Genomic DNA, 23,850 nt, shown 5'->3' with positions numbered 1-23,850 from the left:
ACTCATTTACGACGGTCATTCATCGCGCATTTAGAACCGTAATCATTGCGCGTAGTTATTATCGTAGTTAAGGCCATAATAATCGCCGCTTCTATGACCGACATTTATCACCATACTAACTGTGGAGTTAATTGCCTTAAATGTAGGTCTAATGGTAGTTGATCACTCCCACACTACCCAAGTTTGCTAATTGCAGGTTGGCCTTCCTTGGGATGAAACCAGCTGTCCCCAATTACACTATACACATTCTGTCCTATGCATTCATTGGTCCACAAAGAATAAAAAATGGAACAAAAGATTTTCTTAATCTTTGTGGATCAATGAATGCATGGGGACAGAATAGGAATAGTATATTGGAGACAGCTGATTTCATCCCGCCTTCCTTACCCGAAAATGAAAATCATCGAGTAACAGAACATGAAAATGAGAATGCTAGGTTAATTAGATACATAATATAAAGGGCTAAATACTAGTTAGTACCCTGTGGTTTAGGTTCAAAATCAATTCAGTCCCTGGACTTCTAATTTCATCAAAAACACCCCTGCACTTTCAATTTTGATCTAATAGGTCCAATTCATTAATATTCTTTCAAATAGTTGGATTATTTGTTGAAAAATATTTATTTTTAATAGTAGGACTCACTCCTAAATTGACAATGCAGACCATCTTGACACCGCATCATAAAACATAGGCCATATATGATCCACATTAACAAGTTAAATAACTCAATTGTCGGAAAACTAACAAATTGGACCTATTAGATCAAAATTGAAAGTGCAGGGGTGTTTTTGATGAAATTAGAAGTTCAGGGACTGAATTGATTTTGGACCTAAACCACAGGGTAGTCATTTGTGTTTAGCCCTAATATAAAGTGACGTGAAAGATGAAAGATCAATGAGAACTTCAAAATGTTTGGTGGTTCTCAATATACACAGCTTAATTAATACTGGCCACAACTCACAACAATAATAATTGTCCTAAACCAAATGGGTGATTCAGAAATTTGGTCCTTTATTTCAAGGAATATAGTACTCATGCAACTTGATTCAGAACATTCTTAATTTATTGGCTTGAAAAGATCATGAAACAACAATATCGCTACATTAAAGAATCTGAGACCCAAATTTTATAATAAACACAGTACTTGAAAACAGAACAATTAAATGAAATTAAACTATAATCCTCAATCTGTGATTCTTGTCTTCCGGCTTCATGGCTAGCTTCAGGCTTCAGTTCCATCCATAAACTCTGTAATTACATAGTTACAACAGGCGACAGAACAAGGCCAGCAGCTCGTGATTGAGAGAGCTGCCTCGAGCTGCTGGCCTTGTGAAGTAAACTATTCCATACATAAATGGCGATACAAAACGATCGACAGTCTCAGACAACTCAGAGAAACACACTCTTCAGGTATTCAGTTCTTTCACTAGCATCAATCACAGGCGAGAGATGTATGAGTTTTGGGGAAAGTGAGAAACTACTAGGGGAGCTTTCGACGAAGATTTACTTTTGCTGGAATGCTTTGAGGAATCAGGAGCTTTGGCAATACTAGCATTTCCTGCATCATCGGAAACCTGTGACGATGATGAAGGGATGAAGCACTCGAGAAGAGCTGAAAAAATGGCCATCAATTGGTACTGTGTACTGCGTGGTTTCTTAATATTTTCGCTGATTGATCGAGCAGGTGCTATTGAAATGAATAGGCCGAAGATATAGCAGAAGAGAAAAATACTGATGAAAGCGGAGAGGTAGATATGGATTTGATTGATGATTAGGCCGGGCTTCCCACTAATTTATAGAGGTGGAGAGAGATACCTGCTTGTTGATTAACTTGCGGGGCAGACAATCTAGAAATTGAGGACCATAATATCTTATAAGATCGATGCTTCTGTCCACTTTCATGTGTAACTATCCATGGCTGCTTTGACCAGGCATAGAAAATATACAACGACTAAGTCGCGTATGTACATGTTTCATCTATATGTGGAAAGGGAATGAGGGATCCCACGTTGAAGTTTGGTGTGTCATCAATCGCTAACACCAAATTTGTAAAAATAATTTGACTACATTAACTAATTAAACTAAATAATTGACATCGATCATCTACGCGCAGAGTTATATATTACTAGCGTGTATTACCATGCATTGCACGTGTTTCAATATTTATTTTGAATGGTATTATAGACATCATATAATTTGGTGAAGTCTATTATATTAAATTTCGTTTGCTACACTTCAGTTTGTGATAGCTTGTTAGCAAAGAAAACAAAAGGAAATTGCAGAAAAATCTAACAAAGAAGAAGAAAAACATTAAAGCGTATCTTTTGGAATTAACTTCCATTGTAACGGGAACGACTAGTACAGCACAGCATATGTTGAGGTACACCGCAGAGAGATCAAACTTTGGAAATGGAACTTGGATGATATTGGAGTTACATATCCATGTTAATAATGTTTCTTCAGAGCTCTAATCCTAAAATTTATCAATTGTGTCCCCTGATAGGTGAATTTGGCCAGTTTCGAAATACAAGCTTTGCAAAAGCATTACAAATTAGTGTTGGACAAATTTTGTGTAGAATGTTTTAGTGCAGTACACTCGTGTGCAAAAGTGAAATCAGCCCCAATATGATAATCTCCAGGTTTGAATTTTTCTTATTTCCGACCATATGGAAAGATCAATAAGCTTGCTAAATATTCTTGCAACGTTAACTCACCTTACTCATTTTGTTTCTTTAATGATTGGCTTGCAGCTTCAGAATGTTTCTCTAGTTAACTTGCAAATTTTTCTCCACCACTTGATGCTTCTAGCTAGGGACTTGTTATTCCCTCGTAATTGCTTGACTCTAGCTAGTGAAGGTACAAATGCAGAATTGGCTGTACGTCGAGCTTCCCATTACAAAGCCAAACTGGAGTGATCCGATAATAATTGATTGCACAAAAATGGGAGTTGAACCCAATATCATATCGCTACAAATTTTCCTATTTATAAGCTCTCATCTAACTCTCTTTCTCACTCGCTATGGGGTTTACAAAAACTGCTTCTACAAATAAGCAATGTGTATAGACAACTGAAACAGCCGATATATATATATGGGGCAAGAAGATCAGCTAAAAATAAGTGGAAGAAAATTGAAAAGGAGAACAAAATTTGAACGTGAGATCAAGCAAGCTGGAGAGCCATCTGCTGGAGAAGTGTTTTCTTCTGAGATGCATTAATGATGCCTTTACACTCGGCGTCTAATAAAACCTCCGTCATGATTGCAGCTGCATGCCCTCTCGGCTCCTCTGAAGCCCTCCTCAACATAAACACCTGAGAATAAAATGACAATACCCACAACTTTAGGTCTCCTTGAACATTTACTTTCGGTTTTCAGGTTGTGCTCATCCTGTTTTTCAATCAAAAGCTAGAGAGGGTAGCTAGATTTGGCAGAAAGAATGGGTGAATTAATATCTGATCAGCAAAAAATGAGAGAGTACACCTACTAAAGTTTAAGTTCTTTAAAGCTATTAAAAAAACCTATTAGTTTTGCTCTACATATATCTTTTATAGTTATTATCTCGTTTCCTTCGCATCTATCATCTCCCTTCATAGAATATCAAAGAATATATTAAAATTAATGCTATAAGAATACTCAGAAGACCATATGTACACCAGTATGTGCAGGGTCCAACCGTAAATAATCCAACAATTGTGTTTTCCCAACTCAAACCCACTAAAGACTGATTCTTAGCTCCAAACATGGAAGATAAGAACATCAATATAGCGAAACAAGCTCAAGATAAACCCAAACACTACAACTGAAATAGAATATCTTAGGGATAAAGATTATGGGAATAGTTTGGAGTTTTGAATAGATATAGAATGAAAGTGGTGTAACATAAGAGAGCAAAACCCAGATTGACTGATGGTTTTGGCTCGTTTACATTAGGAGGATGACATGGGGTATTGTGGTGGATACGCTCAGAACAATGCGATAACTCTAAAACTATATTACACATATTTGTAGGCCCTTCTTAGATTACACCTACATTTTTATCATGGGACTACATTGAGGGTGCGTCCCAACAATGTGATTCTTACTTTACTCAAAAAGCAGTCATAAGATGAATTCTATATACTGCTAACAGGTCTGTGTTCTGATATGGTAAATCATTGAAAAGCAAGTATTCCAAGCATGCTAAATTTACACAACTTTCTACCACATCCATAAAGAGTTATTGTATTACATTATCAGGCATATGAGTTTGACTTGAATTTAATAGATTGCATAGGGGAATTCAAATCATACCTGCCCATGATGTGTTATCTCTATACAGCCAGGTTGTTGTATATATGGCTCCCCATCTATTTGGACTGGAAAAGGACTAGATGCATGTATTCTTATGATATTCCCCTGGGCTAGTCTCCTAGCTTGTGATAGTCCAACCTGTACAGCAAATTACAAATTTGATTATTAAAGAACAGTTCCCCAGAGAAAGATGATAATTGTTTTTTGGGCTAAATACAAATTACTACCCTGTGGTTTAGGTCTAAAATCAATTCAGTCCCTGAACTTCTAATTTCATCAAAAACAACCCTGCACTTTCAATTTTGATCTAATAGGTCCAATTTGTTAGTTTTCCGACAATTGAGTTATTTAACTTGTTAATGTGGATCATATATGGTCTATGTTTTATGATGTGGTGTCGAGGTGGTCTACATTGTCAATTTAGGAGTGAGTCCTACTATTAAAAATAAATAGTTTTTCAACAAATAATCCAACTATTTGAAAGAATATTAACGAATTGGACCTATTAGATCAAAATTGAAAGTGCAGGGGTGTTTTTGATGAAATTAGAAGTCCAGGGATTGAAATGATTTTGGACCTAAACCACAGGGTACTAACTAGTATTTAGCCCTTGTTTTTTACTAAGATGCTAAATTGTCTTAACAATTAAAACATCAAAACATTCTGTTAATAACTTAACATCCACTTTGTATGTAGATTTTGTAAATAAATATTTTTTCTTCTTCTGATAATAGTAATAGAAAAGGCATCCTGTTAATAACATAATGAGGAGCATGGCTACAAAATCCACTAGTGACAGATACTACAGTTTTTCTAGACATAGACCAAAAACCATATCTGATAAAACTTTTTTTTTTTTTTTTCACTTAATCTAGTTCTAAGAAGTCAGGATACCACATGGTTATGGGGCTAAGGCCAAGTTTAGAAAAACAACGAATGCCTACAGCAGATCCAATGATGACAGATAAATAGTAAAATACTGGATTGAAAGTAAGTTAAGATCCACCCTTCCTGCTGTTAATTCTGCCAGCGGTGGCAGGGTGCTAAGTAACAGAGATGGAGGTTCTACATAAAAATTCAAACACAGTTAAATGAAGAAATAGAAGTTGTTTAAATGTCACAGACCTGTAGTTTGCCAAGGTGCCACGATCCACATATGCATACAACTTCAAGCATTTTATCATGCATTGACTGAAGACTAAAGTCATCATCATGATCAATATCATTTTGCCAAAGATCCACCCCACCCATGTAGCTGCCAATGTTGAGCACGATTAGACCCTCAGAATCCTGGGAAGCAGAAAAAGAGAAAACATAAGGAAAAGGCATCCCTTGATATATGAAAGAATTAACTTAAATCATAAAAAAGAATCAGTGACTGATGTATTACCTTTGGAATATCTATGTCTTTCCCATCAACTTCAAGCCAAACTTGCCATGGTAAGTCGGCACAAGTTCGGTCCATTATATCTCTAGCACCTTCTTTGGCATATCGCAGTTTATTCACAAACTGTTAATATAGCAATCATCAGTAAAGTGAAAATCAGAGAAGGAAAGCACAAGATTATTTCTTTCTCTGTAAAATTTTAATTACAACTTCTGCAAATTAGAAATTGCAATGTTTAACCAAAAGCATTTTAACAACTGTAACTACATAGCATATAGCTCTAACAGAAGAATTTCTTAATTTGGGTTTCTCTCACACATCTATCATCCCCTTCCTGCCCCTTAATAATTCCAATTCTACTCTTCTGTTATTCTCCAAATAAACAAGGTCTGTGTATTTAAAACTATTCTTTCGTGACCAAGATGTTGATGTTGTTCTTCTTTCTTTTGGGTGGGGGAACAAATAGAATTGAATGCTTTAGCTCCCGATACAATACGACTCAAAAATCCACACATAAAATTAAGTAGACCATGTACATATTAGTAAACAATTGAAAAAGGACCAGTGCCAGAAATATAATTATAAAACAATAAGGCAGTGCCACCCGAATATAAATACAGGTACCTGACTACTGAACTTCTCAGGATTTATTTCTCTCATCACATGAAATTCATAAGCAACCTTCGCATCACATCCAATACCTTTCAAAGTGCAATATTGAAATGTCAGACAGATCCTACAATCTCTAACCAGAAAATTGAAGCTTCAGAGATATACCTAAATAGTTCATCATAAACTTGGACTGCACTTTATTTGGATCAGCTTCTGATTTGATGTTTACCTTCCAGCGATCTAGCATTGTAACTGCAGCATGGTTAATGTCATGTAAAAGCGTGGTTAAGCCACCTTGTCCATCAACGATAGAGAAGCCTCTTCCCCATTGCAGAACCCTTGACAAATCATTTCCTGTGCCAAGGGGAATAATAGCAACAGGTGGGGGTGACTCGAATTTGTGCTTCTCAATCGCATCAAGGACCCATGCAACAGTGCCATCTCCACCACATACCAAAACTCTAAAGTATTGCACATCATTGAACAATTCCAAACCAACCTCAGGCCCTTGAGAAGAACTCAATTCAAAAACCTGCATTTTAAAGAAGAACTCAGCTGATTAAGAACATAATATGCAAAACGGAAAGCCATATATAGCATACCAATATCAATGGCTGCAAACAATTATCAGTTCTTGATGATGTAATATCCAGTAAATACTTATCACTTAAATACTAACCTACAAGATTTAAACAGCTAACTAATTGAAGAAAAATATTAAATGGCAACTACAATAATGCTAGCTTTAGACTCCAGCAAGGAGAGCAATTTTATCATTCTCCATACTTCTCCTTGATAAGTTTTGTTTTATTTTTTTTTTTTTGATAGGATCTTTTATGACTTTTAGAAATTAAAATAATGACTTTGAACAGGTCTAATTGGCCAAGATTGATGGTGCTAAGGCTAAAGGAATATTACCTGTGCAGGATTCAATTGCATGTTCAACCTCCTCCTTAAAGAAGCCCCATTTTGGCCTCCACTCCTGGCATTTATAAAAACCAAAAGAGGCCTTGCATCCTTTGGTAAATTAACCACTTTATATTTCTTAAATTGACCATAGGTGACGATTCCACCCTTTTTCTGCATAAAGCCATTATGGTTACCCTTAACGCTCAGTGCCCTGCCATCCTTCAAGTGGTCAAAACTCTTCTCACTACGGGATTTCTTCATACCAGTAAGCCCATTGAACAGATACTCCAGAGCATCATTGGATGGGTTACAATTAGCTGAATGACCACTACCATGTTTAGAACGATGACGCTTTCTTCTAAACTGGCCACGAACAGATGAAGTTATAAACTCATCTGTTATTGAACGCAGCACTCCACCTCCATTTAAGTGACCGACTTCTTTTACACATAAAGGAGAAAGGATGACCCTCCTAAGAGTACCAAGATCACAAACATCACCAGACTCTTTTGCCATTTTATTGTGACATCTGACATGTATGAGGTTCTGACACCATAGACAATGCCATGTTGGAGAAGCATCAAGGAAAGGAACACCACATGGCTCATCGCAATAGAAGCAGCAGGCAGAAATCTCAGGATTATCATCCATATTAACCCATTTTTCTGACCAGTGGTGTCGAACATGGGTAGAACCGGCTTGTGCCACACACTTGCAATCTTTTACTGCAAAATCAGAACAATAAGAATGAGCTGCCACACCACAAACTACACAACGATGGACAGAAGTGCGCGATGAAGCTTTAGTGCCTAGGTTCTGAAGAAACACCAAGGAAGTCAAGCAAACACAGCATGTAGATGGCTGTTCACCATTAGTAATATCTTCTATCCATGTATGGGTTGACAGAGGAGCTCTTAGCTTCTTCCAGACTTTCTTCTTTTCTCTAGCCGCAGCTTTAACCCAATCCAGAGATGTCCTTCTCTCCCATTTAAGAAATGCAAAGATGATAGCTAGAAGACCAAATGAACCGGTGACCAGCCATCCCAGAAGAAATGGACCATAACTGTCCGAGCTGGTCACAAATCTTGCAAGTGAGATGCCTAAATCGACCATCATGGTCTTAAAATTTTTTTTACATCAAATATAGTGCTTCTCCCAGATTACAGATTTGGAATTGCTCGGCAACATCTAGATTATGCATAGGAAACCTGGTTGTCAAAAGAAATCATAAAAAAAGAAACTAAATGATTAAAACGTAGAGACCAGATCGAGCAGATAGAAGGAAATAATTACACAGTGAAGACAAAATAATAGTCACCACTACTTCAAAGTGATAGAATGATGCAGCACTGTAACGTAAAGGCTGCAATCTACAATTCTAGCTCCAGATAAAAAAAAAGAAAAACAGAAAATGTCAAACTAAAAATCATACGGTCAATGTTTATGCTAAACTAAACTTTACAGTAAGAGCCGTAATAGATTAGCTTCCTAGTTCCAGTGTAAGCATCTATCTATCTATGTATCTTCTGAGTTCTACTCGGTACTCTACCAATTGCTGAACAGTCAAATGTGTGTGCAAAATCTCAAACTTATCAATCAATACTGAAACACTTCAAGTCCTTCGATTCACAAACTAGGCGAACGAATACGGTAATGTGCGCGGGAATTTCAAGTTTAGCTCTACCAAATTGAATGAAAATTATCAATACATGAGTTTCTACCTTTTTCCAAAAACAGTAACAACACATAATTCAAACCACAAATCTATAAGAAAAAAAATATAAAATATAAAAACACAGCACAAACGAAAACATAGAACGATCAATTCAAACCACAAATCTACAAGATAAAATTCCGACTATTCAGAAATCAAATGATCCTAGGCTGAATTAGCTCCGGAGATATGCGATCTGGAAATAGAAGATGCAATTGAACAGATCTAGAGAAACATACCTGGAGAGAGCGAAGGTGGAGATGAGAGAAACCCTAGGAATGGAGGAATGGGAGAACAAGGAGAGAGGATTTTTTTTTTTTTGGGGTGGAGAGAAAAGGAATTGAATTGGAGAGGAGGTTTCAATAAAAAAGTAATATATAAGGGAGGGGGCTTTTTTCACATCATGTTACGGGTAAAAGGAACAGAGAGAGAGAGAGAGAAAGAAAAGCGCGGGATTTTCATTTAACGCAGCCAACGAGCGAACCAACACGGCTTGCATGTTTTTGCCTTTTGGAATGTCCGTAGCAAATGCGCGTTGCCAAACTCACTAAGGTCTTGGAATTACCTTCCGCGATTTGGATTCTTTTACAACTAAAAATTAATGAGCTACATGACACACCGGGTGAGAGTTATGCTAGGATTAGCAATAAGAGGTTAAACGCGCGTTGGCTATTTCCAAGTACTGTAGTGTGCAAGAGAGGGCACGAGTACATGCGAGTACCGACCTGGTTTGGAAGAAATACTAGTGAGAGCGATCGGTGAGCCTCGAGTATGTCATGTGTGATGTGGTTGAGCCTTTGACCAGGAAGAAAAAAACATAGGCCGATTTTTTTGGATTAAGTGCTACAAGCTCTAAGTTGAAAGCTAAGGCCTATTCATAATTGTTGGAAGCTTAATACCAACACACCACAGCTCAATGGAAAAATATGCAATTAATTTAATATATGAACTGTTTAAGGAAAACTAAAAAACAAGAGTCGTACTTTAATTGATAATAGGGGCCCTCTTTATATAGAGGATTATAAGACATACAGAATCAGAGTTGTACAAGGAAAGATAATCGTACAATTAATCGGATATCTATGAATATCTCCGAGTATATCTCTAATTCTAAACCCTATTACAACTAGGTCAAGTAACCTAGAGTTTGGGCCAGACACATATTCTAGATTTACTTAAACACTCCCCCTTGTGTCACCCAAACGTGGTGCTCCTCTCGTTGCCTCATTAAAAACCTTACCGAGTAACAAAAACCCTGTGGGACAAAAATAACCTCGGTCGAAGGGGAAAAATAGCACAACACACCCTTCACGTTTCGAGACCATACATGTAGACATCTCCCCCTGATGTCAGCATCTCCCCCTGATGACTACGGTCATGGGAGTTTGGATAACTTCCGCAAACGATGCTACCAACATGTTTCTTGAAAGTGAAATTTAGGCAATGACTTAGGGAGCAAGCCTGCCAGACTGTCCTCAGATTAAACCTAGTTCACTTTGATCTTGAGAAGAGTCTGTTGTTGCTGATTATCCTTGGTGTTGTCGCTTTAGATGTAGCCTTGCTTCATTTGTTCAAAACAAGCAGCATTATCCTAAATGCTCGTAGGCTCATTTGTGGTAGACTTCAAACCACAATTTTTTTAACATGCGTAATTATGGATCCAATCCATATACATTCACGAACCACTTCGTGAAGAGCAATGATCTCTGCATTGTTCGAAGATATAGCGACTAGGGTCTGTTATGTATCATGGTCTTTACTCATGGTGAACACTTAACCAGTTTGGGAATGACCTTTGTGTGGGTCAGAGAGATACCCAATATCAGCAAAACCTTCCAAAACGCTTATCGTTTTGGGATGGGGATAGTGCACGCAGGTCAGTGTTGGCAGCGTTCCTGGTGTGTAATGGGTTCGAATCCATCATCTCTCTGTAGGGATAGAACAAGCCCATATCAATTATACATCTCAAGTATCAAAAGATATCTTTTACACCAATCTAATGGCGACGCATTGGCGCAAAGCTATACCCTAGCTAACAAGTTCACTGCAAATGAGATGTCTGGTCTTGTGCATTGAGCTAAGTACAATAATGCGCCTATTGTACTTAACTAGGGCATTTCTGCCCTTAGCGCATCTTCGTCATCATCCTTCGGACGAGGAGGATCCTTTTCAGAATCAAGACTATGGACGATCATGGGGGTGCTTGAAGGCTTGACCTTGTCAAAATGCCTAAGCATCTATCAACACGATGTTCAAGTTCCAAACCGAGACATAATTGTGTTCTCCCAAAATCCTTCATCTCAAAATCGGATTTCAAGTGTTCAGCGGTTGCCCTTAACTCTTTAAGGGCTTCTAATGAAGATCATGTCCAACATGAACAACGATAGAATCCGGAACTTGTTATGGAAACGCGCGGGCATATCCCTTCCCAATCAAGTAGTCACTTTAGTGAGCGTTTCAACCTTATTGTAAACGCGCTCCGTGGTCTAGAGCCACTTGACTTGGGTAGATGAAGTTCACCATAAACCTTCATGTATATTCCGTATCTAGATCCCCATAGAGATACGTAGTGACCACATTTGTAAGCTGCATGTTCAGTTATTCGAAAACTACCAAACTGACAGGGTAGTGGAGTGCAGTGACATCCATTACGAGAGAATATGTCTCATCGTAGTCGATTCCATGGCGATTGCCATCTCTTTTTCTCGTCACACTTTCTAACGAAGACCCATTAGTCAACAGGTTTTATGTCAGGAGGTGTTGGCATCACTGGCTTAAAAACCTTCCTCTTCGTTAGAGAATCCAACTTAACATGGATCGCATCTTTCCATTTATGCCAGATTTCTCTACGTTGGCATTCATTCATCAACGGAGCGTGGTTCGATATCATCTGACTCAACAAACTCATGCGCAACGAAATGCGCAACTACATCATCAATTATGATGGAGTTTCTATCCCACGTCTCATGTACACTAGTGTAATTTTCATAGAGCTCTATATTCTCAGGAATAGGTTCTGACATTGAGCCATCCCCCAACGATAACCATAATCCAGAAGATTCTCATGAGATGGATTTTGAGTCTTGATGATCAAAGGATTGGAATGTGCCAAAGTATCCTTCGACCCACGGGCCTCCCACGCATCTTAGCTGGGGATATGACCTATAACGCCAGAGTGCCACTCTCTTTGGCGTTGGCGCCATGCCTACCTCCGTGTAGGGTGGCGCTACGTCCTCTCGTAAGGACGTCCTTCCTTGTAGGCATATTTGCAGCAAATGTGTGATCTCGTCAGAGTTGTACAAGGAAAGATAATCGTACAATTAATCGGATATCTATGAATATCTCCGAGAATATCTCTAATTCTAAACCCTATTACAACTAGGTCAAGTAACCTAGAGTTTGGGCCAGACACATATTCTGGATTTACTTGAACACGTTATCAGCACGACGCCCAAACCCTAAAACCTAATAGCCAAAACCCTAAATCCGAATACAAAACCTTAAAACCCTTTCGGTCCTCACCACACATCTTGAAGCCCTCCATCCCAGGAGTCCAGAACCGGCAGCGCCACCCCAAGAATCGGCCGGAAACCTATCAAACTGGCCACCGGAAGCTCCAAACCATCCGCAGCAAATATTCCACTGGTTCACCACCTTTCAGACCTCCAATTGCTACCAAATTTTTTCACAAGCAGCGTCTCGATCCCAGAATCCGGGAACCGGAAAAATTTTCCCCTGAACCGGCATAAAAATTCCCGAACCGGCCCCGAATTTACCAAATTACTGAACTAGCAGAATAAATTTCAGAAAGGAAGAAATAAAAAAGAAGAAGCAGCCCAGCCCAGAAAGGGAAGGAGAAGCCCAGAAGGAAGAAGTCAAAGCCCAACCTGTAGGTCAACGGCCCAGAAGAAGTCAAAGTCCACTAACACAGGCCCACAACCACGTCATCAGCCACATCAGATCCACCATGTCAGCAGATTTCTGCCGCTACAGCAGCCACGTCAGCATATCTGCCACGCCAGCAACTCGGTCAACTCTAGTCAACACCGTCGGTGACTTTTCCGGTCACTTTCAGGCAACTTTCCGACCAAATTTTCCGGCGACCTATTTCAAGGTATTTTTTACTAAAAGTTTCCGTTTTTGAGTTTTTATTCATTTTCTCTTCTTTTTATCGGGGACTTGCAAACTCCCTTCTTCTACCCCCCTTTCTTAATCATAGGGGAGACCTAATTAAGTAGAACTGTGGGGGTTCGTGCTCGCTCCAAGCTTGGAGCTTATTGAGATCTCCAAACTTAAAGTTTGTAGAGAATTTATGATCGACCACTTACGTCATTGTTTCGATCTAATCCAATACCTCTTGGAATTGAATTTCTTGAAAGTGATTACGCTCATAAATTCCTAATTTCTTAGAAGCGATTACGCTAAAAAAATTTATATGTTTTCGTGGTAGCCTTTCACGCTCTGGAACTAACCCTAATTTCTTGTTCTCTTTCAGGATGAGTAACCTGAACAAATTGGACTTTGCTCAATTGGGAACAACTGGCTCTGGATATCACAGGTGGGTTCGTGAAGTCCGCCAGCATCTCAAGGCTGATGGAATCCTGGATACGATTCTTGAGCCTAGCCAGGACGTGCTAACTGTTGAACAAGCTTAAGCTTTGGAAGCAAATAGAGCAGTCTTAGAGGCAAATAAGGCAAAAACCATCCTCCTAATGACTCGTCATGTAACGTCCCGAACCCAAATTCACCGGTTTACTAGTCATTTGGACAGTAAACGGTAATTTGTTTTACTTTTACTCTTTTTCAGCAACTTTAGTGGCCCTAAAAGTTGATTTTTTGTTCGGGTCAAAATTTGGGAAAATGTTCTTCATGGAAGTTGTAGAGGACGTTAAACCGAGCGCGTGCATATGTGGTTCGTAAAAATCGGAGCTCGTATGCGATAGTTATAAGCGAAATAGTAAAGTTACTGTTTACGGTTACTGTTCATGGTAAGTTTCTATAAATAGCCAAGTTACTGTGGTAAGTTTCCATTTTTGGAAACTTACCCGGCCTTTTCTCTCTCTTCTCCCCCGACATTTTCTTCCTCTTCGGCCCGATTTCTTCTCCCTCCGGTTTCTTCCTTCTCCGGCCGACCCACGACGGAATCCGGGCACCGGCAGGTTCGCCTCCTCCTCCTTGTCACGCCTGGGGTGGTGTTTGGCGGTGGCTCGACCGGTGGAGCTCGGAATTGAGCTGTGAAGGTTACTGTAGCCGATCGGAACTTTCATCGATTTCCGGCGATTCCGGCCGTTTCCGGCCACGAAATTGGCATCGAAGGTTCGGTTTTCATCACTGATCATTTCCCCTATGGCCTTGTGTCACGATTTGTTGTGTAGAAGTCGAATTGATGAATTGAAATTTTAGGGTTCTTGAGAAATTTCTGGGCTTGTGTTCATCGGCCGAATTGGAGCTCTTTCAGGTAAAATTGGAACTTGTTGTAGTTGAATGAATGGTTGGGTGTGTTGAGTAGATGCTACTGTCCAAAGTTGGTGGCCATCGGAGGTGGTGGCCGCCGGCGCGTGGGGCCCACGCGCCGCCACTGTTGGTGGCGCGTGGAGGCGTGTAGGGCAGTGTTTTAATTCCAGTTTTTAGCCCATTAAATTCTATAAATGTTGTAGAGCTTGTATGTGAAGTTTGGTGATTTTTGGAGAAGCTTGGAATTAACTATGAATTTTTGAAGTTTAGGGTTTCGATTATCGAATTACGAGAATCCGACCGTCGGATATCTCTCGGTTCTGCTTTGGAACCTTTAAATTAACGAATTGGTATTAGTGGTATAATTTGGGCTGAATCCGAGGAGAATGGGAGATGTAAATTATGAGGAATTGAGTTTAGGAATTATATTAAATTGTTGAATAATTATTCACGGAATATAATCGTGTACAGGATGTCGTACCGAGCCCTGGCTCGATGAAGGAACTCGTATACGTGATCGTCGGAATAGTACTGTGAGTGGACTTTTGTTTTTAAGTAATTGATGCATGCATTATTTCTTAAAGTATGCTCTATTTATTCATCAATTTACATTTCGAGTATGAGATTATAAATTGATTTCGTATTATCTCATATAAATACTTTCATTATTGATTCGTTTCCAAAATTGCTTTTGATTTATAATCTTAATGGTGAATTATCTTATTTCCGAGGTTATTTCCGGAATTATTCTCTAATTATATTTTATTTCGATTTGGGACTTTTAAAGGAGTTTCGAAATGGGATTTCGATGGAATTATTTCTTGTTTATTTATTTGATCTTTGGTTTTGGCATTGGGAATGCCTTAGTAATGATTTCGGTTTGAGAATTGTGATTTTGTTTAATCTCGCTTTTCTGCTATTGATTTGGAGATACTTTTGGCGTGTGGGACACGTCGTTGGAAATTCTTTAACGAGAGATGGGGGAAGCCTTATGTATTTTGGATTTACTGGATTTTCGGTTATGTTTCCCTGTGCCATACTGAGGGGTGATTTTATCATGCTAGCATTGATTTTCCGCCTTTGTGGCGCGGTGATGGGATCACCGTAGCCCTTCCGCCTTTGTGTGGCAGGTTACTGTCTCTGTGACAGTAATTCTGTAGCCCAGTATCCTATCGCTACACTTAGTGGCGTAAGGGTATATTACGGGAGTTATGGGAGTTCTTTAGCCTGGGAGGCTATCACCCAACCAAGCCTGAGTGGCTTATTCGTATGGCTATCATCTTCCCCTACTTATACTATTTTTGACTAGCGGGGACTAGTCTGAGTTTTCTTAACCAGCGGGGCTGGACTTTTATTTTCGAGTATTGAAATTTCAATCTTTTACTCTGTCGTTGTGACTAGCGAGGCTAGTCGGTTTTCTGGAGTTCAACGTTTTTCGGATTATTTTCGTAAGTGTTTTATAAATGTTGCATGCATCCGGATTTTATATATATCGAAAAATGTGGGAAAGTATGAAGTTTTATTTTGTTTTATTCATATTAAATTATTTATTTTTGTCCACTCACGCTAACGTTTTTATGTACTTTCCCCTGGGCCCTTCGGTTTCAAATGCCCAGTGTGCAGGAGAAATTAGTTGAGGTCGGGCGTACATGGAGTCGAGGCATAGTCAACAGTATGGCTTCCGCAATTGCCTTGAATTAGGTTTTCCTCATTTACCTTTCTATTAGAATTGCTCTGATTACCTGCGGAATTAAGGTTATTAAGTCCAGATTTGTGTGTTGTGAATCTGGTTGATGTTGTTTGAGGGAGCAGGGTGGCTCCAGGAGAATAAGGATGGGTGATTTAGAAGTGTAAATTCTCTTTCTACAGGTTTTGGGTTGTCCACTTTAGGGGAAGTTCTGCCTAATTTTCGGTAGAATTTCTTCTAAGGTGGGCCCCGCAGGTCCACTTCGGATTTCAGGGTGAAATTCGGGGCGGGTCCTGTCACGTCATATGGATGATTCGCTCCAGTACGAGTGTATGAATGAAGAAGACCCCAGAAGGCTGTGGGTCTCACTCGAAGAAAGATTTGGCAACGTCCGTGACTCCCTGCTTCCTGACCTAGAAGTGAGATGACATAGCCTCCGCTTCTGTGATTTCAAGTCAGTTCTTGACTACAACTCGGAAGCACTTCGCATTAAATCTTTAATGGAATTCTGTGGTAAAGAGATCACAGATGCGATGTTGATTGAGAAGACTCTCTCTACCTTCCCCGTCTCTGCATTGATGGTTGCTAAGAACTATCGAATCGATGTTACTACAGGACGGATCACAAGGTTTCATGAGCTCATTGGAGCTATGAATGTAGCTGAAAAGCAAGACAACATCCTTGTGAAGAACTATAATTCGAGATCCGTAGAAACAGAGCTTATTCCGGAATCCAATTATAGTCGCGCCCCTAAGAGAGGGCGCCAAGAGCGAAACCCTAATCTTTGGGATACTTCTGGACGTTCTGCTCCATATAATCGCTCTACTTGGAAAAGTAACCGCCAAAATAGGCGAACACGAAACAGAAGAGGTCAACGTGGAAAGATAGAGGGAGGCAACGCCTCTGGCCATGTTGGTGCCGCCACCAACACTAAGAGCCATCTAAATGACGCTTTCAAAGCGCCTCAATCAATGGAGTCTGAGCAAAGAGATGTATGTTCTCGATGTGGAGTATCCGATCATTGGGCACACATTTGTAGAGCTCGTGAAGAAATTGTCACCGCCTACAAAGCATATTGTGAAGCAAGAGAAGCTCACTATGTGGAACAAGAAGATCAAGAAGATGATCTAGAGTGAAGGGTTGAAGACTACAAATCTGGCTGGGATCGATAGATCGACAATTCTATTTAAGTCTTTATTTTTCCAAGAGATGTAATAGGCAATTGCCATATACTTTGTAGTAAATGCCACTGGTTTCGTTTTTCTTCACATAGGCTCATCCAAAATGAGTACGATGTTTAGGAAGGTTTTGAGATAAGTGGTACTTAAGCGAGCTTTGCTCCATCGACATCTCTCTACTCACCTGGTCATATTTATTTTGGAGTTACCGAAAGAAGTCAAACGACTACCTTTGTTTTGCATTAGCTAGCATTTGGATTAGATTCTCCTAATGGTGAAGAGACAATGATGTACTCCGTTGGCTTGTGAATAAAATTTTGAGTTCTTTTCATTATGATTCCATTTTGATTCTGAGCATATTACTTTGTGACTACGATAGCTGGGCCATCAGTATTAATTCAAGGACATGGAATACCCCAAGTTCTTTTTGCCAAATGGCACCTTGATTACTGTCACATAAACTCTCTACGCTCCTAGGACAAATCGCACCTATGAATAGCCAACGGATTCCATGCGAAAACGCATGTAGAGAACGGAAATGAGTTCATTTGCAATGCCTATAACGATTGCGAACAAAGGCGCATCTTAGAGAAGTTTATGTGTCTCTCTAGTGGACTCTATGTCACTATTCGTGCTGATAACGTGTTTAAGGAAAACCAAAATTGAGAGAGAATTGAGTCGTACTTTCATTGATAATATATAGGGGCCTCTTTATATAGAGGATTACAAGACATAGAATCAGAGTTGTACAAGGAAAGATAATCGTACAATTAATCGGATATCTATGAATATCTCCGAGAATATCTCTAATTCTAAATCCTATTATAACTAGGTCAAGTAACTTAGAGTTTGGGCCAGACACATATTCTGGATTTACTTGAACATGAACAAATTTATTACTAATTATTGAAAAACTCTATGTAAAATAAGTCACTCAGGTTAACCCAAGTGATGATGAGGAGTTGAGAATTAGGTTAGAACTAGACTAGCGTAGCAGATTTTATCTCTTATCCAATGTAACGAAGAAAACAAAAAAACGTTACTTAAAATGTAAATTTTATGTGAACATTGTGATTTTTTCTGCAGGCCTAAAAATACTCAAAACCGGTCTTAAAGTCCTTGACAACTCAACAACTTTTCAAACCCTTGATTAGAAACCACTAGATTAGCTCCCCACTTCATTTTGAATTATATCCCCCAAGCTATTAAGCATGTCGACCACGCATCGACTAGTAGAAACTTTGCAATAAGATTTAAAGTAATAAACACCAAAGTCTGAGTAACAATAAATTTATTTTCAAATATCACGATCGATCAAACCACTTGTGAGTGCTTTAAAGAAAAACAAAAGTCTTGCAATTACGAATCGAACTACTCACCTAGGCATGCAATTGTGGTTGATTAGAAAAGAAACATAATGAAACTTATCAGACAATAGAGCAATCACCAGCATCCTACAGTATTGCTAGTAGAATTCATGTCGACAAAGAATGACCTCACAAAACTAAGCTCCTCTCTTGGATCCCAAACACGGGACCCTAAGAAGTATAGGCCAAACTGAGAAGCCCAGACCTGGCACCACCGAGTCCTCATATCCCCAAGAATACTTTGGCACCTAAAGAAGGGACAATCACTAAGAGAAGAAGATTATTCCAAATATGTCCGAAGAGGAAGGAAAACATACGATTAGCAATCCGAATACATTGTTTGATTGTTGTTTATATGTTTAGCATATAGATAACCAGTCAATAATGGAGGAGATCAAAGAAGGCTCTTCCTCCATTCAAACTGAGAACCGAGTAAATGACAATGCAGCTCTAGCTACATTATGAGTAGCTCCATGACAGACCCGTGCAGTGTAGATCCAACTACAGTACACAAGACTTGGCTAACTCTCTGATTTCGTCTAGGATCAAGCATTCATGCCTGAGGATGACTTCTGATTTGCCAATCACTTCAATTACTGCTTTAGCATCTCTACTTAACATGATTTAAGATACTCAAAAGTAGAAATCAAAATTGGCACCAGACCACCACAAAAACAAAGAAAGATTTGACCAGAAAATATTGACACCAACTTAGAAGGATCTCATTATCAGTATAGGATTGTGGCTGTCTCTATTACTATAGAAAAGATACAATGTATGAAAAAAAGACACTCAGAGTCAATGGTGAATGGTGATGATCCTTTTAATCATAGTGGACAGCAATAGGATCAAGAAATTCTGGAGTATCTGGTACTTGTACACAAGTAAACACAAAGTCAGCATTGATATTCCAAAGAATGATTATGTACACGTGCAGATTAATCTATACACTAGCATCATTTGCAGCACCAGCCCTCATCTTCATCAGCTATAGCTTTTCCAAAATGGATAGGCAGTACGCATGAATCTGAAACAGCTTTTTCAGGACATGACCCCAGAAGCGATCTCTCCCTCATTCATTCCAAGGGAAGTCAAAGCTGACAGTCTATAGAGGCTTTTCCCCAGCGTCTGATTGTATTTTCAATTTGAGAACAGGAGTTGCAAGATCTCTGGACAGAACAAAGTTTCCTTCCAGATCTGATCTTCCATGATTCAGTAAAACAGGACCTGTCACAATTTTGCACGGTCTCCATGTCTCGTCCATTAATTTGACACCATAATAAACTAAATGGTCTGAAATGCTGTCCCCTATCACTGACCTGCACAGACGTCTCAAAAATTGTAACATCGAAACTGACAATAAGATTGTATTTTCCAACTTTTGTATTATGTTACTCATCTAAGATTGTTCAAGGGAGCTATAATGTAGAAGAACATTTAAAAAAAAAAAAAAAACTGAGACGACAAATCTCCATGTTATCGCTGCACAAGAGGGGTTACCTGCTACAGGTTGGGTCCTCACCAGAGGCATCACATATTTTCTCAACCTGATAAACAAGACTTCGCAATCCAATGTTATAAAGCCACACCTACAATAAGAATAAGGCTCTCTCAATGGTATAAAAAAGAAAGACACTTGCTACAACACGATCATCAACACACATGTCAAAATTGAGCTCTCACAAGGGGTACAGGTAAGAGAAGGATTTGATTACATGGGTAATCCCCCCCCCCCCCCCCCCCCAAAAAAAAAAATTAATAATAATGTCAAAAAGTTTACAGAAATAAAACATTGAAACACTGAGATTGTGCATTTCATTTCATCACTACAGCAGACAATGTAGGGTTAGAACTCATAAACCATTCTAGTATTCTGTAAAACCAGAACTATTTATTCTCTTAGATTGGAGAGCACCATATACAATATGTCAACATTGCATGCATCAGGCGTGTACAACAGTTGATCAATAAACATACTAAATTCATCTTAAAGTGTCAACCCGACTCAGCTCAGGTATAATGTCACCCCTGTGGATTTCTAGAGTGCACATGCAAAACTAAAAAGTGCCGTGTGACAAGTATTCTTGAAAAAGATCAGGGACAAAGCATAAATATTTGTTTACATGTAACGTAAATTTATTTAGAAATCACTGATTACATATGATTAAGGAGCACAAAAACATTAACAGCTTGACCACAAAGAGAGATCAAAGGTTTAAAAGTAAATAAACACGTAATCCACCTCTGTGGGCTAAAAAATACCTCCGTTGGGAAGTGGTGGTATGTCTTCTGAGGAAAATAAGTGTAGTATGGAGGCATATGAGGCACAACATCATTTCCATTTGTTACTCGTATAGTCTGTGGCAGAATTTCGCTATAGTAAGTAGCAAAAATTGCATTACCGATTCGAGGTTGTCCAAATGTCATAACTTGAACATTATTCTCCTTTTGATTAACCTGGGAATTCGGAAAACAAAAAGAAAAGAGAAAAAGGATCCTTCGTTACAATGTCACTGGCTTGAAGAATATGCTTCCGGTGAAAACTACAATAAACATATAAAGAAATAACACGTACGCATCAGGCACAACAAAACCAACAAGCAGCGAAATGCAAATTACATTCAAAACTTCAAGTCAGGTAGGCTTCTGACATAAGTTTACACTCTTTTACACCATTCAAGAAATTTCATTTGACCCATGGAAGTATCTTGATCAGTAAAACTTCAAAAGCAACTAATTATATTTTCATCAAGTTCTATATCACTAATGTGACATAAGATATGACTGGCTCTGGCAGGATAAGATAACCATACCACTCAAGTGCTACTACGGCTAATGCATACTACCACTGACAGGACTTCTATTTCCCTGCCTACTAGAATATTATAAGTAACTTTTGTCCTGAAGAACTGTTACAAGTTATCATTTTATATACCATGTGGACATTTATGCCTTAGGCCATCATGTTCTGCCCACAAACTACTCCAGCAAAGACACATGACACTAGTCACCCAGTACACTCCCCTCCAGAAAGCTAACACAAATTGAGCCCCATTTCTCATCAATTCAAGATTATATGAAGTATGAAACAAAAATGATGGACTGAAACTAAGAAAGTTTGTATGATGAAACGTGCGTAATGGAGACTGGCTTAGTTATGATTACCCTTAAATCAAGAGCACAAAATGAAGCCATTGCCCCTCCCATTGAATGCCCTGTCACTATGATGCCAATATCTCCATAAAACTCTTTGGCTCTTGCAACAGCATTTAGAATTCCAGGTCGTATGGTTGTGTTGTGGTAAGCATTATAAAAACCATGGTGCACCTGAAACAACCAAAAAAGCATGAAAATCAAAACTTCACTGCAAGCAAACAAGTGGAGAAAACTTCACTGCAGTAAGTACCATTGCATCAGGCATGCCAGGGTAATCTATATCAAGTTGTTTCCAAAATAAGTCTTCGATCCAATTCTGTATACTGTACACACAAAATCATTATTAATCAACAAACAACTCTGGTCAAAGAACAGATCAGATAGATTGCCGGTGGAGATGCATATAATTCGAGAAAACCCACAACAAATACAACTGTTAGTTTGTAGCTAAGTTCTATAGAAGGCACCAAATATGTAATTGCCCACAATGGACCAGCACACAACCAATCAGCATGCTTCCTTCTACTGGTCAGTCAATAATTTGGGCTTAATAATAATGAAATTAGAAAAAAAAAAAAAAAAATCAAGCAGGAAGGATATAAGCAGTCAAGTATTCTACCTGTTTCCCTGAGTCCCTTTAAATGCAATTATAATAGCATTTGGATCTGTTGCCACCCCAACAAATGCCTGGTTAAGTAATGACAATGTGAAAATGAGGCAGCTAAGAGAAAAACAACAACAGTATAAAACCAGAGAGAAGTAAGAAATTGCACCTGTAAGCAATGCTGGACGTCCACAATTATCTCTATCATTTGAAAATCCTGTTTCCATCAAACGAAGGAATAAGGCCCACAACTTTTAGATAAAAGAAGTTTATTTTATCATCTAAATGTTAGTACCTTAATCAAGCCATCACATCTGTCGCATGTCCAAGAAAACAGCTCTGTCAAATCTGACAAATACACCTACAATAGCAGAAGTATAATTACAATTGCTACAGAACGTATAGCGGCTACGTACTAGTGATTGAAATCTTGACATCTAATCCAGCAAATGTCATAAGCTTTGTTTCCCATTTAAGAAAAAAGATTGAATACTCCACTAAATCAACCTCCCTCAGTCACATTTACAGCACTCCAGGAACCAATTATATCATGTAAATTTATAACGAACATAGTGATATGCTTAGAAACATACATCCCATGAAACTTACCGTAGAGGCATAGCGAACCAATATTGTGGCAAGCGTATGATTGTAGATGGCGCTCTGGCTATCAACCTTGTGCTTGAACTTCCATTCTGCGTTTGGAAGAAACATAACTTCACTATTAAACATGGGCCTAGAAGTTCAACAATAACAAAGACTTGGGATATAAATTCCAACACCCACAAAATACCCTCAATCTATATTCCGCCAATTTACATTGAGTATAATTCTCAACCTTTCACACCTCTCTTCTCCTAATTAAATGTTATGACCTTTCAAGTATCTATCACACTAAAATCACCAACATCCTTGAAGCAAATTCTAGTTAGGTAAACCCAACAACAACATTTTGTAGTGTACCAAATCAATCAATTACAGTATTACACTAGTGAACCTTGCCCATTGTGACTCTTGAACCAATTCTTCTCCAACCAATTACAGTTTCAATGTAAAGTGTCCCTAATTTGAACTTGACTATACTTAATGCAATAGAAAAGGAAGAAACTTTTAGTGGGTAAATTGAAATTTCACCTCTCCCAGCAGAAGAAGCAAAGAGGCAAGTAAGTAGTGCCAACAACAGCAACCATCTCCTTCCTCTCTCCACGATCATCTGCCCCAAATACAAAAATCAAATCTTTGTGGCAAAGTTTCTAACTTTCGGGAACAATTCACCAATAATCACAGGGGCGGATTTGAGGTGGGCAACTGCGCCAATTTTCAATTTTTCTACAGGAGCTTTCCGTGCAAAAATGGTCGACAAGCTGATGCGTGAGCAAGAAGAAGACCAAAAGAGTGAAAAGACGTCGTTTTGGCGTTAAACTCGTTAGCTCGTCCGCAAACGCCGTCGTTTTTGTCGAAGAAAAATAGTGGCAGCAAATAGAAAACAACAA

The 23,850-nt window shown here is 38.9% G+C and overlaps 2 protein-coding genes across 3 annotated transcripts; both read right to left on the bottom strand.

Moving 5' to 3' along the window:
* Nucleotides 1-1,077: 1,077 nt before the first annotated feature.
* Nucleotides 1,078-9,301, bottom strand: LOC133724673 (diacylglycerol kinase 2). Of its 2 annotated transcripts, XM_062151458.1 has the most exons (9): nt 9,151-9,301; nt 8,067-8,405; nt 7,207-7,922; nt 6,454-6,820; nt 6,301-6,377; nt 5,680-5,799; nt 5,415-5,579; nt 4,290-4,427; nt 1,078-3,310 (listed from the first exon to the last, which is right to left on the bottom strand). In XM_062151458.1, the coding sequence occupies exons 2-9, from the start codon at nt 8,311-8,313 to the stop codon at nt 3,161-3,163; spliced, it is 1,980 nt and encodes a 659-aa protein (XP_062007442.1). In that variant the 5' UTR covers nt 8,314-8,405; nt 9,151-9,301; the 3' UTR covers nt 1,078-3,160. The 2 variants fall into 2 exon arrangements, with proteins under 2 accessions (XP_062007442.1, XP_062007441.1); XM_062151457.1 differs by having other exon boundaries at nt 7,207-8,405.
* Nucleotides 9,302-19,295: 9,994 nt separating this feature from the next.
* On the bottom strand, nt 19,296-23,806 carry LOC133724672 (lipase-like). The gene is made up of 10 exons (XM_062151456.1): nt 23,492-23,806; nt 22,967-23,052; nt 22,653-22,718; nt 22,527-22,574; nt 22,373-22,440; nt 22,004-22,076; nt 21,763-21,924; nt 20,860-21,054; nt 20,098-20,186; nt 19,296-19,916 (listed from the first exon to the last, which is right to left on the bottom strand). The coding sequence occupies exons 1-10, from the start codon at nt 23,568-23,570 to the stop codon at nt 19,703-19,705; spliced, it is 1,080 nt and encodes a 359-aa protein (XP_062007440.1). The 5' UTR covers nt 23,571-23,806; the 3' UTR covers nt 19,296-19,702.
* Nucleotides 23,807-23,850: the final 44 nt, after the last annotated feature.

This window comes from Rosa rugosa, chromosome 1 (assembly GCF_958449725.1).
Source record: "Rosa rugosa chromosome 1, drRosRugo1.1, whole genome shotgun sequence".
In the NCBI taxonomy this organism is placed as follows: domain Eukaryota; kingdom Viridiplantae; phylum Streptophyta; class Magnoliopsida; order Rosales; family Rosaceae; genus Rosa; species Rosa rugosa.
This window is presented reverse-complemented; position numbering and strand designations above follow the sequence as displayed.

What these genes read in the sequence shown, in the direction of transcription:
- LOC133724673 (XM_062151457.1), bottom strand. Translation starts at nt 8,313, where the DNA reads ATGATGGTCGATTTAGGCATCTCACTTGCAAGATTTGTGACCAGCTCG. An exon ending in GTTTATGATGAACTATTTAG is followed by an intron (nt 6,378 to 6,453) that starts GTATATCTCTGA and finishes GCACTTTGAAAG; the next exon opens with GTATTGGATGTGATGCGAAG. An exon ending in CTGAGAAGTTCAGTAGTCAG is followed by an intron (nt 5,800 to 6,300) that starts GTACCTGTATTT and finishes CTATATTAACAG; the next exon opens with TTTGTGAATAAACTGCGATA.
- LOC133724672 (XM_062151456.1), bottom strand. Translation starts at nt 23,570, where the DNA reads ATGATCGTGGAGAGAGGAAGGAGATGGTTGCTGTTGTTGGCACTACTT. An exon ending in ACGTCCAGCATTGCTTACAG is followed by an intron (nt 22,441 to 22,526) that starts GTGCAATTTCTT and finishes TTACTTAACCAG; the next exon opens with GCATTTGTTGGGGTGGCAAC. An exon ending in TTTGTGCTCTTGATTTAAGG is followed by an intron (nt 21,055 to 21,762) that starts GTAATCATAACT and finishes CCGAATTCCCAG; the next exon opens with GTTAATCAAAAGGAGAATAA.